Source organism: Polypterus senegalus, chromosome 10 (assembly GCF_016835505.1).
Source record: "Polypterus senegalus isolate Bchr_013 chromosome 10, ASM1683550v1, whole genome shotgun sequence".
Taxonomy (NCBI): domain Eukaryota; kingdom Metazoa; phylum Chordata; class Cladistia; order Polypteriformes; family Polypteridae; genus Polypterus; species Polypterus senegalus.
The window spans coordinates 161,612,686-161,630,218 of record NC_053163.1 but is presented as its reverse complement, the minus strand read 5'-3'; the positions used below and the strand labels follow the sequence as shown (position 1 = coordinate 161,630,218).

The following is a 17,533-nucleotide window of genomic DNA, read 5'->3' as shown; positions in this document are numbered from 1 at the left end:
ATTGAATGTTGCCTCCTAGGTGTCCAGGCCAGCAGTTTTCCCACCTTTATCATCTTTGGAGCGGTTGAAGTGTGAGAAACTCTATGAGGACCTTGTCAGGGGAGCACCCAGATTTCGTGTTATTAGATCAGTGAGCGGAGTTTCAATCCGAGAGTTGATTTCGATTAACATCAGACTGGAGACTGGCAGGGATGGGGGACTTTGGTCCCCCTTGAAGTTACAAATGTCCAGATTTAACAACAAGACAGCGCTGAGTGGTGATCTAAAATGCACTAAAACACAATGTCACGGCCTGCTTGAGACAACAACACAATTGTAATGAAGGCCGTGAGTCCCAAACAGCTCCAAAAATGTCCACTTGAGGGGGGAAATCCCATCAAAAACCCAGGCAATGGGCAACATGGAATCCTTCACAAATAAAAGATTTAATTTTCAAAATCAAAAGAGGCACAGCAGGGAAGGCCTGCAAAGGCAAACAAGTCGCAAACACAAATCTAGCAAACAAAGTCAAACAAAATCCAGAAATTCACAAAAAAAAAAAAAAAAAAGGACAGAAAATCCCAAGCCGAGATGCTCACCAACTCCCAAGGGCATACAAATGAACCACAAGGAATTGTGGGTAGACCCTGCCTTTACAGGGCAGAGGGCGGTCCTCTTATGGTAATGGGCAGATGGCCCCGCCTCTTGGGGGTACCACCCACAAATCACACTGAATATAACGCAGGCATAAGAAATATAAAAATAATAAACAACAAGTAACAAAAATCAAACACTTGACAAAAAAACAAGAACTCTGACTGAAATGCTGCAACAATAACTGAAAAAAGTCGCCCTTACGATATACGGGGGGCTCACTGCCTGTCGCAGGTCTGTGCTTTGGTGGTCTGGCACACGTGTAGCGTGCAGTCAAGTGACGAGGAGTGAACTGAGGTTACAGGCGCCTGACGTGGACTTTAATCAGGTAAGGGTGGTCCACCAACACAGTGCCAGGGTCAGCCTGGGGTCTGCACGTCCCCCGTGTATTAACGGACTGACAGGCTTTAGGGCCAATGAGTTTACTCCCTCAGAAATGTCATCAGTTCTATTGTCACCACCTCCTCGTTAAACAATGCGCTATGTGGCTCGTGGCGCGTCACTCTGCTCTCAGTTCCATGTGCTAAGGCTTGTCGTTTTGTCGAGGGAGCACCTGACTTGCGATGTGCAGATCGGGTAGGGTGAGGTGGCTTACGGTTAGCGGTGTTTTCAATCAAACGACAATGAAGTGCAATCAGTTCGGTTCGCATTTACTGTGACGCGTGTAAAGTACGATGAAACTCTGGTGAGCACCGCTGGCCGGCACGCTGCCGCTTGGCACGACTCTCTCAAAGTGACAGGACGGAACGTAAACCGGCGAGTCCAGATTGGAGCCGTGAATACGAGCCGACGGCGCTAAAGCAGGAGAGGTAGGACAAGCTTGGCGATTGGACGGTTTGCTGTCGTAACTCCTCCCACTGCTGAATCGGTACATTTGATTCGTGCTGCCATTCCCACTTTACTTTTGCTGTCACCAACACGCCTCAGAAAGGCAGAAAGCCCATTTTCTTCAATTGACGCCTTTGCTACTTCAACACCGGGACCCCCAGCAGCCATTATAAAACACAAATGTATACAATATGCTTCACTTCAGGACACAATTTCATGAGGTAAACTCATAAACACCACGACTGTGCAGGAGTAACATCAGCTTGCAAAGCCCCCCAACTTGTCCTGTAATCCCACCCTGCACTGCGTGACCACAACAAAGTCCTACATTGCTTCGCTCATCGTGAAAGGCGCTATAGAAACAAGTGTTGCTTTCCTTACCCGCATAGCTCGTGTACTCCTCCTCGCGCAGCAACGCACCACAACCAAAGTCTATCAACTTGACCTGCCCAGTGGACAACTGAATCAGGATGTTATCAGGCTTAATGTCCCTGTGAAAGACCCCCTTGGAGTGGATGTACTGCACCGAGTTCACAACCACAGAGAAGATCAGGTTTGCTTGTCGCTCCATCAGACAGCCACCCTGCTTCAACATGTAGTCCGTGAGACTCATGGACGACTCCAGCAGCTCCATGACCAGCACAACCTTACTAGACCAGCAGAAGGAGTCGAGCAGCTGAATAACGCCAGGGTGGGCAGGGTCACTGGAGACCAGCAGCATCAGGCCGATCTCCAACGGAACTTTGGTCGCTTCGCCAGGCTGGGATACAAACAGAGTGAATGAAGGCATGGATTGGGGTTTTCATGGTTAACTTGTGGAACAACAGCAAGCACAGCTACGCTACGGTATTCACATCTCGAGTGTGGTCACAAATGGAGTCCGTGTGGATGGTGGTCACTGTGCGCCCTTATATAGCGCCTTTCCACCACAAACACCACCCGAGTACTCGCTCAGCCCGTCCTACAAACGTCTACATGGCGAGCAACTCCAGGCTGAGGGAGGCACCTCTGGATAAGTCGGAAACTTCGCATCGTGATCAGGGCCAGCTCAGCCATTTAGGTGAACAAGGCAGACACTAAGCATGGCAATGGGGGGCTCGGGGGGGGAGTCAGTACAGCGCAGGACTTCATCAACACTGGGACTCAATACAACTATCCACCTCCATACTCTTCATCTCATGTTGACACTGGGTGGATGCAGATGATGGACACATGCAGGGTCTCTACGATGGACGTTTGGAAGGGTCACATACGTGGCAGCGTCACTTTGGTGGGCCTCCCATGTGTAAGCCCACAGGGCAGTATGGGAATTGCAGTCCAAATTGGCGGCCCTGCTGAGAGAAAGAGTCCAAGTTTTAGGACAGAAGTGCTTCCTGGGTGCAGTACAGTAGGGGCCGGACGTCCCCCCCAAGTACGGCCTGAAGGGACTGAGGAGAGTCGGACTTATGAGAGAAAGAGGACAAAGCCCACCTGAAGAGGAGGTGCAGCAAAGGAGAGCCTACGAGAAGGTGTCATGTTGAAAAGGAGACTGTGAGGGGTCTAGTGGGGGTCCGGGATCAGGGGCCTGTAATGCCATAGCGTCCACCATAAATGCATTGCTATTTTCTTCCGTTATGTGCCTGTTGTGACTCCTCACCACATGACGGACACAAATGTGGCGAGGCTGGAGTTCTGCCTCATCGCTGAACGGGACAGCGTGTGCTCGACGGACTTGGCATCCATGACACTCTTTATATTCGGCCTGTTTACGATTACTCTCTTCTATTCTGACAGCAAGCCTTCTCATACAACAGAGCAGTCATCTGTGTGGCTTACCTCTCAGCACCAGACGGCGAAGCCCACCGATACGATGGATTCAAAAGAAATCGTTTTCAAATTCTCAACGAGGACGCAGGAAATGCGGTTCTGAATGTCAGCGATTTGTGTTTTAATGACTGACAGCTTCACACAGGGCAGCAGAAACACTTGGGCAAGGCCTGGTCCTACACAGACCCCTGAGCCACGGGGCAAACATGCCAGCCGTTTAAAGAGTTTGGGCAGCACGAGGAGGAAACCTCCACATGATACAAGAAGATTAGCCATCCGGGTGTCCTCAGATGTAAAGTGCGTCATAAAAACATAGGAAGAAGGAGATGGGGACATGTTGATGTGGGCACAGCAGTGACACTGAGAGTGACAGAGGCAAAGAAGAAATGCTGTCTTCTAAAGGCCATGTCACAGTACACGACTTTTCTAGATTTGCAGCCTTCCTATACATAATCTTACCCGTTACCTGCAGTCATGGCATCTAACGTGGGCACTGACTCAACCCAACCAGGCTGCAACTTGCCATTCAAACAGGTTTGGTTTTGAGTTTTAGTCGTAGCAGCGGCTCTGTGTTTGTGGGAACTGAAAACCAACGAATGAACGAAGAGAAGAGAAGCTCGTCTGTCTGATGTCTCATATCATCCATACCACAATTGGGGGGGGATAAAATAAAATAAAATAAATAAATAAATGATCCGAGATTGGAGCAGAACCCGCCGGACAGCCGCAGCCCCGTCAAGCAGCCCACTATTGGCTGGCTGTGAGCACAGAGGTGCTGGAAGTCATCAGGCATCTCTACATTCAACATGGCAGAGACTTACAGTCGTGTAAACCGACACGGAGTGCCAACGAGATCAGCAGCCGCCGCCGACAAGGCTGGCATACCCTACAACCCAAAGTCACGTAATGACTGTTCAGAAAACATTTGACGTGGTGCCACATGAGGGGGTGGGCATCAAATTAAACAAAGTGGCAGTTCAGAGTGTGGTGTGTAGACAGGCGCAGAATTGGCTCAGACACAGGAAGGGTGATGGTGTGAGGAACCTCATCAGAATTGGGTGAGGTTAAGAGTGGTGACCAGCAGGGGGCAGTGCTGGGCCTGCTGCTATTTTTAATAAATATAAATGATTTAGCTAGGAATATAAGGAACACGCTGGTCAAGTTGGCAGATGATACCAAGAGGGGTGGACTGGCACATAATTTGGGATCCGTTATATCATCACAGAAGGGCCTGCACTGTTGCAGCTGTGGAATGGTCAGATGGGGGGGTTTAGCTTGATGGCGGAGGTCTCCAGGACTCTAAACAAATCCAAATCATATTATGGGATATCATCTACTGTTAAATTCTACTCTGTACTTGTAAAATGTTTATTTTTAAACTGTATTGTGTATTGTATTGTGTTGTATTGACCCCCTTTTTTCTTTTTGATACCCACTGCATGCCCACCCTACCAGCACAGGGGTCTGCCTCTCTTTGAACTGCCTTTCCGGAGGTTTCTTCCATTTTTTTTTTAGTAGTTTTTCCCCCTTTTCTCGGGTGGATGTGCAGAGCATCACAAAGAGTTGATGTGGAGGCCATTGGAGATACGACTACAGGTGATGTCAGAAAATATGAAAAGGAAACCCATTTGGGGAAAATCGTGTGACTAAGCGGGTGCTGCTAGAACATCTGCACAAGTAAAGACGTGCTAACTGTTAAATACTAGCACACAATCACCATGAAAGGCGCTCCTGCACTTACCAAATGAATCCACTCGTTTTTGGTGGGCAGTTGTACAAATTTGATGGCCACCTGTGGAGAAACAGAAGAGATGACTTTAAAAAAACAAATCAGGAGAACAAGCGCAAGTTCAGAACAAACGGAACTTACAGGTTTGCTGCTTTCCTTTGACGTTCCCGCTCGGACCATACCGAATCCGCCTTTCCCGAGCAAGGGGCCCACGCTGTACTCTTCGAATACCAGCTTGTACTCTGAAAAAGGAGACACAGCGGCCATGAGAAAGCCCACCCGGCCACTTGGGAGCCCCCACTAATCTGCCTCGCAGAGGCCCACTTACCGTTGTCAGCTCTCAGGTGACTTACGCTGTCTATGACGGCCACGTCTTGGATGGTCTTCTGTAGCTGCTTTGGTAAGTTCACCTTATCATCTTCTTCTTCATTGACCTGCAAACAACAACAGAAACCGTCACAGAGCTCCGCCAATAAGGGGGTGAAGTTTATTGGGCACCTGCTCGAGCGAGAACGTACCACAAACTCTATAGACGTGAGCCTTCTGTGGTGGTGAGAAGTTGTGCGTACAAGTTGATAAATATCTTGGACGTCTTTATTTGTACAGTTAAGTACCCCAACCCCTCTTTAAGGATGGGGTCTCTTTGTAATTTTGGGACAGGGTCAGGGGAAGTGCATCAAAACCAGTTTGGCCAGTGAACCCCACAGGAAAGCCAGACTGCCCAGCTGGCAAACATCAGCTCAACAAATGGTATTTGGCAGGCACAGGTGTAAAAGGTATTGTGTGGTGCCCCATGGGTCTAAATATTGCCTGAAGTCATGACACCCTATTGGCTGTAGGGTTTGGACAGAGAATCTCTTCATTGGCTTGCTTTACCCCTCACACTCTCTCTCTCTCTCTCTCACACACCATGAACTGAAAAGGACAACACAATGAAGAGCAAAGCGCGGCAGCCATTTTGAGATGGGCATGCGGCCTGCTCTGAAGAAAGCTGACCTCAAACGAGACCTTAGCTCAAGACATTTAAAGTAACTGCAAGTCTGTGTGCCACCTGACACTACACGTCAGCATTTACCAGGTGGTATGGCTGCCAATATTCACTTGTACTTTGCTTATTGTTAGTATTTATGAATATGGATGACAAACTGGACTGGACTGCCAATACTGATGATCTGTGCAAGAGAAGACAGAGCCGACTATACTTCATTAGAAGGCTGGTGTCCATCTACATCTGCAATAAGATGCTGCATCAGACGGTTGTGGCGAGCGCCCTCTTCTACACGGTGGTGTGCTGGGCAGGCAGCATAAAGATGAGGGACAAACTGGTGAGGAAGGCAGGCTCTAATGTGGGCACAGAGCTGGGCAGTTTGACATCCGTGGCAGAGCGACGGGCGCTGAGCAGACAGACTCCTGTCAATCATGGAGAATCCACTGAACAGGATCATCTCAGGACAGAGGAGCAGCTTCAGAGACAGACAGACTGACAGACTGAGGAGACCCCACACTATGCGACTCGGGGGGTAAACGTTAACATTATACATTAAAGTTATTGTCTGTTATACCTGCATTGTTATCACTCTTTAGTTTAATATTGTTCTTTATCAGTATGCTGCTGCTGGAGTATGGGAATTTCCCCTTGGGATTAATAAAGTCTATCTATCTATTATCAATAATACTTTATTTAAAGTGTAACTCAAGTCCTGCTTGTCATTTAAGTTATAAATGTAGAAGGGAAGATGGGGAGAAGTTATAAAGTACGATCTCTACATATAAAAAGCAAAGCCCTCACCGACTCCTCACTAATCCTCTCGCTCTCCATACTGGACATTTCGTCTGCTCCTTCCTTGCAGTGTACTTACAAACGTTACGCGTGTTTCACGTCCTATCGCAACACTCAAGGTGGGGGGGGAAATGGGTGTACCCCCTAAACTGTATTTATAGATTGGGGAAACCCGGCCTCACTAAGGCTGCGTAGGAAGCCCACATTTCCCGCTCCTCCTTTACACTGTACTTCCAAAACGTTACGTGTGACTCATTTCCTATTTTTAAAACGTTTCTGTAAACTGTAAACGAGACACCCCTGTGGACGTAATGCAGAGAACACGTGGAGTTTGGAAGTTTTTAGCCGAGGTGGATGGAAATGTTTGGTCTCCGTAAGTGGGGGTGTCACTGCTGTAAGGGGGCTCAAAATGGGACAGCCAGTCTGTTAAAGTGTGTGTGTGTGTGACCTGTGAGGCGTCACCTGCCAGAAAAGCACAGTTGGCATCCCTCTTTATGCGAGTGCTCTCATCTTTTTTATTCCACCCTACTGAATCTTCCTTAGTTAGCCATCACTAGAATTGTGAGCGGCCACTGACACTCCTCCGCTGCGCGTCTCGTCGGCTGTGGCGCTGCTACACCACCAGGCGGCACTCCAGCCCAAGAGAAAGACGCCAGAGAAACTCGGGAGGCTGCAGAAGAGGAAGGATGACCACCCGGCACAAGTGGATGCCATGCTCTGCAACAGCCAGTAACCAAAGTTATTCCGCACTCCAGCATATTTTTTTTAAATCGGAGGATCAACAGACATTAGACGGAGTGTAAATGTGGACTCCACTGATAAGGAAGAAAACCTTCTACAGAGACGGGACAGAAAGATCTTAAAGATGGTCTACGGCAGCGGTTCTCAAACTTCCATATTTCGCAAACCCCTTACGTGGAATAATTCTGCTCCCCCTGTATAATATAAAACAGAGGAGAATAACCCACTGTGATGGGCTGGCACCCTGCCCGGGGTTTGTTTCCTGCCTTGTGCCCTGTGCTGGCTGGGATTGGCTCCAACAGACCCCCGTGACCCTGTAGTTAGGATATAGCGGGTTGCATAATGGATGGATGGAGAATAACAAGCGATACAACTAACAAAGGTAGGACACTCGTGCGGTGTCGCGGTATCCTGTCATTTTTACTTCCATAAGATTTGCGTGCGTTTGGCTAACTTCGATGAAATATTTGCAATTGTGCTTTAATAACTGTTAAAATGCCTTGTGTGGTTTTTGGTAGTAATTCTAATCCCAAAAACAAAGAATAAATTATTTATTCTTATTTCATTATTTTTTTATGTAAAGAAACGATTAAATAGGTTTTAATCTTTAAAAACCTCGGACACCGATAAAGTCAATTTGCGCGAGACGAACGTATTTTCGTCCGCCAAATATCACACCGCAGTTAGTTGTATCATGAAAGTAACCAACACGCAGTACTCATTGAACTCAATCCGCCAATATTGGCTACGCTGCCAGTGTGCTGCCGTAACGTCGCGCCGCATTTTCAGCTGATCTGCTGTGACCCGAATGTTGGCGACAGACACCGACACGTCTCGAACTTTCTGGATTGAAAATACGCGACTATAAAAGCAGCGGCATTGGCGCCGCCCGTCATTGAAACAAACTTCAAACAGAAAAGGAGCTCCGAGGGTCCCGATATCTCGAATATCAAACCAAACCTGGACAGGCCGTGTACTTTAAAGCAGGCACATATTGGTCATTAGATTTATGCCTTAGAAATGTTTGATTTTAGTTTTAGTTATAATGCATTCGTTGTGATTATATGCTTGCAAATTTAAATTTGAAATAAAAATGTAAAATTTTGACGTCTTGTTCATTTATTCGGCGTTACCCCCCACCACACCCCACAGTCTGAGAACCGCTGGTCTAAGGATGAGCCGTTAATACCAATGAGGTACAAGATAAAAAAAATGCATGGAGAACTTGGAATATAAAAAGAGGAAGATTATGTTGAGTAGGACACATGCAAAGGATGCTGAAGATTTTTCACACAGTGCAGAAATTAAATGAAAATGACCAAAAGAAGCACAACGTCTGAACAAACCTATCAGCAAAGCCCGGGCCATCACAGGGTGAACCCCGGACACACTGGGGGCTGTTGTGGAAGAGAGGATGGTGGCAAAATGGGATGAAAAAATCCCCTCCAGGTGGCGCTGTCTTAGAGCACTTTCGGCCACAGGCTCATCCGACCGGGGTGTGCTCAGAAACGCCTCTGGGGGTCTTTTCTTGCGACCCCTATCAGGCAGTTCAGGGCTTCCAAGCTGATGTACTCATTAAGTTTAATTTCATTTGTTTACTTCTCAATTACTTGATTGGCTGTATTAGATAGATAGATAGATAGATAGATAGATAGATACAGTGAAAGGCACTATATAATAGATAGATATATAGATAGATAGATACTTTATTAATCCCAAGAGTTGTCTTCAAAGTCAGTATCCTTGTTTTTACAGCACAAACGCCACACGTGGCCAAGTAAAGACATGCTGACAGGAAGGGTCCGTGTTAAATACCAGTACACAGGCCGCTGCTATCCTTGTTTTTAGGTTTCTGATGGTGTATCTGAATTTCCTTAAAGTTTGTAATCTAATATGGCAGAGGATCTAAAAAGACTTGGGGTTCAGATGTTGAGAGTGGAAAACAAAGAAGACTGAAGCCGTGTCCTCCTCAAGGCCAGCGTCCTACATGGGCTATAGCACTGAGGATGAGGATGATGATGATGATGATGGTAGAGTGCCCAGCACCAAGTGGGCGGCCAGTTGGCCGGGGTGTCCAGAGAATGTGACCGTGTCTGACTCTTTCTGTTATAACCAACCATGAACTGCCCCAAGGGTTTATTTACACCAGGGGTGCTGCTGGCCAGAGATTTTTTCTTCCTCTTTTCCATTGTCAGCTGGTCGTATCACAATGACAGTAACATTAATTGGGCTTATGAAAGCTTAGCAGTTTCAAATTTCTTAACTGGCTGGCCAACTCTGTATTCTACATATATGCGTTAGGCATTTTGTAACATTTGTAACGTAGAGGTTTTCCGTGTAAACTCGTTCTAAAAAGGCGCTATATAAACATCAATAGAATGATTCACCTTGTGTTTGGCGCCCTCTGCTGCCGGATGGCCGTCTCCTTCTTCGTCGATTCCCTGCTTGCCGCTTCTCGCTCGCTTCAGCTTTTTGCAACGATGGCATTGAACGAGCTGTGGCGACGGCGGGCCTCGGGTCTCCCCTTTAGACTCTGCGTTTTCCGCCGCAGCCCCTCGCACGTCGACCTCCTCCTCCTCCTCCTTCAGCATTCGCCTCTTTAGCGACATCGTTTTAGCGCAGCGCTCGTCCCCAATGCCCAGCGCCTCCGTCGCCTCGCCCTGTTTAAGCCACAGCCGCCGGTAAGCCAACTCACAGATGTCGCCGGTAAAACGTGCTTGACGGGCGGCCGCCTTCTTCCGCGCGCAGAAACGCCACACCACGCAAGTGACACCGGCCACAAGCAGCACGTTCACGGGCGCCGATTCGAGAAAAACCAGGTCGGCTACCAGCGAGGACTGCGGCTCTTGGACTTCAGGTACCTCTGTGTGCCTTGTCAGCGCCGCCAGAAACGTGCCCGCGGTGTCGTACAAAGCGTGCATCCTTCCTGTCTGTCTTCCTGTACACGTGCGGATCCCGCCGCGGCTTTTTGAAAGACTGAAGTGCTGCTGAGGGTCCGGCCACTGTAAAGGGCAGCGTTACCAGGCAACCGGTAAGCCTAAGCCCGTGACGCAATCGAAGGGTGACGGGACCTTCCTGCTCAGCGGGAGACTCCCGTTCTCCCATTGGCGAAATCCAAATCACGTGACATAAACACCCCATCCGATGGGCTGTTCGAGCGGCGAGCCGAACTCTGCTGGTAGAAGGCGACTTTTTGAACGGTGTATACGCAGCGCTGCAATTTCTTCGCTCGTTTAATGAACGGATTAAGTCACATTTATTATGGGTAGCATAGCAACGAAATCGAGTTTCTACCTTAGTTGGAAGAAGACCGATCTCCGGCCTCCTCAGTCCTTCTGTGGACTGGTGTCCGAAACCAGAGGAGCGGGCATCGTGGCGTCCGAACTCAGTAAGCTCCACGGAAAGCGGTGTCGTAATCCATAAATGCGGTGCATTGTTAACGCCTTCGTATTCGGGGTGCAGGTTAAACGCAATACAGTACAGAAGAATGTACATACATACACATTTCTGTCTGATTCGGGGTGGCTTGGGGGGGGGACAAGGCAGGCTTCACCCCAGGATGGATCGAAGGCGGCACGCAAAGAGAACACACGTCTGGGGACGATCCGTTAAAAAGTTTGTACTGAACAGCAGAAATCCGGTGCCAAAGTGCCAGTCCTCAGGGGCATCATCTCCAAAAAAACAAAACCGCTAGAAACAACTGCGTCAAGCCAGAAAGTCAGAGAGTTCAAGTTCGACGAATCGCGGTGTTTTAATTCAGCATCCTTGTGAGTTTATGGCGACACTGCAGTCAGAAAATATTCGTGCACGCTGAATAGCCACCTGATGCTGAAATATAAATATTCATGAACGAGGTTCATTAAAAGGATCGTTTTAACCGTTTAATGTATTCATTTATATTATTATTTATTTACCACGCTTATTTTAACTTCAGTTGTTTGTTGTCTGGTACAAATCTTGTAATCGATATTTAACTAATGTCCAAATGACTTGACATTTTGTACACTTACTCATTTTCGGTGATAATACATGAATCAATAATCAGTTTCACTAATTGATCAATTATCCAACCCGCTGTATCCTAACACAGGGTCACAGGGTCCAAGACAAGAACAAATCCCGGGCAGGGCACACACACACACACACACACACACACACACACACACCAAGGACAATATAGGATCGCCAATCCACCCAACCTGCATGTCTTTGGGAGGAAACCCACGCAGACACGGGGAGAACATGCAAACTCCACGCAGGGAGGACCCGGGAAGCGAACCCTTAAGGGTCACCTAATGGTGAGGCAGCAGAGCCACCCACTGCGCCACCGTGCTGCCCTTTTGAGCAATTAATCCATGATAATTAAGAAATGAAATTTACATATGAACAATAGTTGAAGATTTCACCAACAGCTGACGTTAGTAACGGATAGAAGTATTAATGGAAGTGCTAAAATATTGATTACAAAATGATACTAAAACAAACCCAAGACTAAAAAGTTGAAAATAATATATATATAATACTTTTTAAAAAGCACACTTATATTAAGTTAAAAAGTGTACTAAAAAGTGAAAAATAAGTCTCTCATACATCACTCGTAAAATAAAAGTGTGGGTGCTTTTCATTGATCAACATTCAAAAAACACTTCTTAAAATCTTAGCAAAAGCGCCCACCTTTTATATATACTGTATATATATATATGTAGATGTAGAATTCTTTATTGTCATTATGCATACACATAACGAAATCTTTTGTTGGTACGACGCGGCCTCAAGGCAGAATACTTAAAATACACAATAGACTATCCATCCATCCATCCATTTTCTAACCCGCTGAATCCAAATACAGGGTCACGGGGGTCTGCTGGAGCCAATCCCAGCCAACACAGGGCACAAGGCAGGAACTAATCCAGGGCAGGGTGCCAACCCACCGCAGGACACACACAAACACACTCGGGCCAATTCAGAATCGTCAATCCACCTGACCTGCATGTCTTTGGACTGTCGGAGGAAACCCACACAGACACGGGGAGAACATGCAAACTCCACACAGGGAGGACCTGGGAAGCAAACCGAGGTCTCCTTACAGCGAGGCAGCAGCGCCACCACTGTGCCACCGTGCCGCCCATACAATAGACTATAAATAATGTAATAAACATAATAAGTATAAAAGAGTCCAGACTTTTCCTGAGGCCTGCAGAGACCAGTGATCTGTGTGAGGGTCCGCAGGGGAGGATTACGAGGCAGAGTGAGTGGGTGTGCGTGACTACAGGGGGCAGGTTAGGGGCAGATGTACGTGTGTGTGTGTGTATCAGCAGGGCAGATGGACTTCACAACTCTGGGGATAAAGCTGTCTTTCAGTCTGCTGGTGCGTGTTTTTATGTTTCTGTACCGCTTTCCCGAAGGCAGTGGTGCAAACAGTCCATTTCCCGCATGGGTGAGATCCGCAGCTAAACATCTGGCCCTCTTCTGCACCCTTCCAGCATATACAGAGTCCAGGTCTAGGAGAGGACTTCCCACGATCCCCTGTGCTGTTCTCACCACCCATGCCAAGTCCTTCCTGTCCTGTGCCGTAGCACGCCGTCATACTGGGACAGAGAACGCTTTCTATAGCAGATCTGTAGAAGTTTGTGAGCAGCCGAGAGGAGAATCCAGCAGGTCTCAACTTCCTGAGGAAGAAGAGTCTTTGTTGGGCCTTCTTTACCAGGTGAGATGTGTTCAAAGACCAGGTCAGATATTGTCCACACACATTACAGCCTCCTCATGTTCTGTTCTTCTGGGCCTCCTATAGTCCACAATGACCTCCTTGGTCTTGCTGGTGTTCAAGATGAGGTTGTTGGCTGAGCACCATAGAGCACAGCCTTCTGCTGTTAGGCACCTAAAATCTGGAATAGCCTGCCGATAGGAATTCACCAGGCTGATACAGTAGAGCACTGCTGAAAACACATTACTTTAACATGGCCTTCTCCTAACTTCACTTTAACTTAATCCTGATACTCTTTATGTTCAGTTCATCATAATTACTATTCATGGTGGCTCTAAAATCCGTACTGACCTCAACTCTCTCTTCTGTTTCTTTTTCCTGCACCACCTCCACCTACTAAAAGCATCCTGAGGCTCCAACAATGATGGATGGATTTAAAGCCAGAAGTCTACATGACCATCATCATCATCATCAAGCCCATCCGTGAGAACCCTAAATCCAAAGAGGACTGTTTCATTGATGTTAGGTGGAATGCCCAGAGGGGACTGGGCTGGTGGTCTCATGGTCTGGACCCCCTACAGATTTTATTTTTTCTCCAGCCGTCTGGAGTTTTTTTTTTTGTTTTGTTTTTTCTGTCCCCTGGCCATTGGACCTTACTCTTATTATATGTTAATTAAGGTTGACTTATTGTGTCTTTTATTTTTCTATTCTTCATTATGTAAAGCACTTTGAGCTTCTGTTTGTATGAAAATGTGCGACAGAAATAAATGCTGTTGTTGTTGTAGTGCTAGGTGTCGTATCTCCTCTCTGTAGTGAGTCTCGTCATTTTCTGATATGAGACCCACCGCGGTCGTATCATGCGCAAATTTCACAACCATATTTGTGGCATGGATGGCAGAGCAAATCGTGCGTAAATAACGTGAAGGGTGCTGGGCTGAGCACACAATCCTGTGGCGAGCCTGTGTTCAGAACCAGTGTGGCTGATGTACGATCTCCAATTCTAACCACCCGAGGTCTGATGGTGAGAAAGTCCCTGATCCAGAGACACAGCGATGTGGACAGACCCAGACTATGAAGCTTTTGGACCAGCTTGTCTGGGATTACAGTGTTAAACGCTGAACTAAAATTGACAAATAGCATCCTGACATAAGTGTTAGGGCACTGCTGGTGAGTCAGGGCTGTGTGAAGTGCTATGGAGATGCCATCCTCTGTCAATCGGTTCCTCCTGTAGGTGAACTGATGGTTGTCAAATCCAGCAGGGATGGCATCCGTGGATGTACTTTATCTCTCATAGCACTTCATTATTACTGGTGTCAGGGCCACAGGGCAGTAATCATGAAATCATTAATAACATATATATAAATATATTTATTATTCTCTGAAAATATACGGTTAATGGCATATTTTATGTGATTAGAAAAAAAATTAAGAAAATGGGGCCATTCACGTTATTTATCTAATAGTAATCAATAAGACTTGGCATTCCGATGCCCTCTTTCTGTGTATCCTCACAGAATTCTCTTATAATGTCACATTAACGCCATTAAATCTCCACTTGAAGGCTCCAGGATAGAACTTTATTCATTTCGACGTGTCCCAGACCCCATACAGTACCCATAACCACAGCTAGATGGCCACCGACTTGTGACTTTAAAAAGACCCCCCACTGCACACGTCTGGTAACTCAGGCTAAGCTCAAGTTTTCTTAATCTGTTATGTCCTGCAAGGCAGCCGCCTATACCATACATTCAAGATCTCAGATTTCTTCTAACATATTATTAGCCTTTTCAAAGACCAAGAAGTCAAAGGACCCGAGAATGAAATGAAATGCTGCTCGAACAAGCAATGGCGCTCCGAGGAGCCGCAAAACTCAGTAAAGCGGCATCAGTTTTACGAGCGGATATCTGCAGAAAGGACTCGCCACACCCTCGGACACTTTTACTCAATTCATTTTGACGAATGACATGGGGTTTGTGTAGTTGTAGAAACTCGTTTATGATAGTTCAGTTATTTTTAACTTACACAAACTAAAAAGTCCGGCCGTCATTTAACGGTTAAACGGCTGGCAGGTAACTCTAACCTTAATTTAAGTATGAAAAGACTGTGAGGAGCACAGACAGTTTAAACGTAATGAAGTCAATAATTACAGTTCTATCCTCATTACATTTACTTTAAACTGTTACATAAATTCCATTTTACAACGAAGTCCAATCAAAACAACTCATGCTAAATAGTTCAGTGACGTCATTTTAAAACAGTTCACGGGTGTAACAGCAATACTTCAATATAATAAAACGTTAAGTCCGTTTTGTTTTTTTATTATTTAAAAGTAACTTTACTCACACAGTTACAAATTACAACCAATTAGACATAGATTCTGCGGTGGGTTGGCACCCTGCCCAGGATTGGTTCCTGCCTTGTGCCCTGTGTTGCCTGGGATTGGCTCCAGCAGATCCCCGTGGCCCTGTGTTCGGATTCAGCGGGTTGGATAATGGATGGATAGACATAGATTGTAATTCGATATTTACAAACGACACTTCATGTTGTCCAGAGGTGAAGGAAATGTCGCTTTTCTGATGCTGGGTGTGCTACTGATCTGCCAGTATTTCGAGAATAACTCCGCATAAATCAGCTTACAGAACCATAGAAAAATTCAGAACACACTGAAAATGTATTTTGCTAACATCACTCAGTGTTTGCTTTTCACAGTGTAAAAATATGGAGGTTGTACGGAAGAATTTGCAGCTTTGCTGAAAAGGGGGCGTTCCCTGATGCAAATACACTAAGTGTATGCAAATGTGCAATTCTGTGCCATTGTGAGTTTACTACAATACAGCAATTATTCATTAAATAGTCTTGCAAGCTGAAACAATTACTTGATACTAAACCACTGCTTAAATATACATTTATATGCATTTATCTATTTATTGTAATTATGTATTACAGCTTTTTAACTGTGAAAATATATGGTTTATGTAATGTATTTTCACTGTTTTTTTACAGTGCACATACACACTGGCAAATGTGTTGCCCACCCTACATAGGGAAAGCATATATTTTTTTTGTTCCTTTACCTTTCATACAACCCAATTATTAATACCCAAACAATAAAAAAGTCTTGCTCATTGTTAAGCACTTGATGTCGACGAAATGTCGATAGTTGATGTTTGAGTCCCCGTTACGTCCAACACCACGAAGTGTGCGAAGAGTTTCTAAAACTGAGAAGGAATCAGAGCTGAGTAACTCGGTGAAGTGCACGGCGTCCAGAAAAGGCCGCAAAACATTAAAATATTTACTGGCATAAGTCATGTTGCTTTAATATGATGAAAGCAGTTTAACAACGTGAAAAACATTTTATTCATTACGTTAAATATTACGCTATTTCACAATAGATCGATTAATCATTTTAAGCGGAATTAAATAATCATTAAGTGAAATCGTTGTATTATATGCAGATGATGTACTTTTTTATGTTAGTCTCACTTGCCTTCTTTGAGATAAGAAATGTGAGGATTGACTTCATCAGGCAGAAGTGCAGATTAAAGACTTGCGTCAGATGCTTAAAATACTCAAATGTGGGCTTCAATTTCAAATGTTTCAAGTCTAAATATTCTCAATCGTAGTTTAAATTCCTCCTAATTTTCACCATCTGCATGTCCCTAGTGGGCTACAAAGGACCAAACATCAAACAGCACATCATACTCGCGATCGCCGACCCTGAGATCGTCTAAAACAACAACCCGAAAGCTTATGAAATGCGGGCTTTTGAACCTGCTGGGAGTGCCTGCGGGCTCTTAGGGGGCGAGCGCGAGGACCACCGCTACAGAATCAAATATCCAAACTGTGATCACATTCGTGATGAGCGACATCGAAACAGCAGGAAACGACACTCCACCTGCATGATTGAATAACCAACATTCCTTTTAAAGTCTTGTGACCCCCGGTGTCCCATCAGGGAGCGAACCCCATGACGCGAACTTCAAGGCCTCCTCGTCGTTTTTGCTGAAGATGCCTGTTAGTTTACTCTGTCATAAGGGGGGCATTCCCTTCACTAAATATGATCCAAAATGGTCAACATATAATTTTATTGGTGTTCTTGACGACCACAAAATAGGGGAAGGACCCTAAAAAATTCTGCGTCTTACGTAACTGGAAAAAATTGATAGTCAGGCGGCACCTCACATTTGGGGGTCTTCTCTGACAGCTGAGTCAGGAGGCGTTGGAAAAATGTCTGTGTGAACCGGAAGGCTTTGGCATTTTATTATTATTATAATTATTATTATTAGCAGTAGTAGTATAGTATCAAATACAA

The 17,533-nt window shown here is 45.9% G+C and overlaps 1 protein-coding gene across 5 annotated transcripts in view; it reads right to left on the bottom strand.

Moving 5' to 3' along the window:
• The window catches only part of LOC120537906, a 125,636-nt gene extending 115,174 nt beyond the window's left edge, over positions 1-10,462 (bottom strand). For 4 of the 5 annotated variants that reach the window (XR_005635411.1, XR_005635410.1, XM_039767168.1 and 1 more), the window contains exons 1-4: positions 9,905-10,462; positions 5,325-5,430; positions 5,138-5,238; positions 5,009-5,059 (exon numbers count right to left, since the gene is read on the bottom strand). Coding sequence is in view for 2 of the 5 variants with exons in the window: in XM_039767168.1 (XP_039623102.1) it covers positions 5,009-5,059; positions 5,138-5,238; positions 5,325-5,430; positions 9,905-10,438 (792 nt within the window). In the remaining 3 variants the exon portion in view is untranslated. The remainder of the gene's footprint in view (positions 1-5,008; positions 5,060-5,137; positions 5,239-5,324; positions 5,431-9,904) is intronic. The other variant, XR_005635412.1, reaches the window with a different exon arrangement.
• Positions 10,463-17,533: the final 7,071 nt, after the last annotated feature.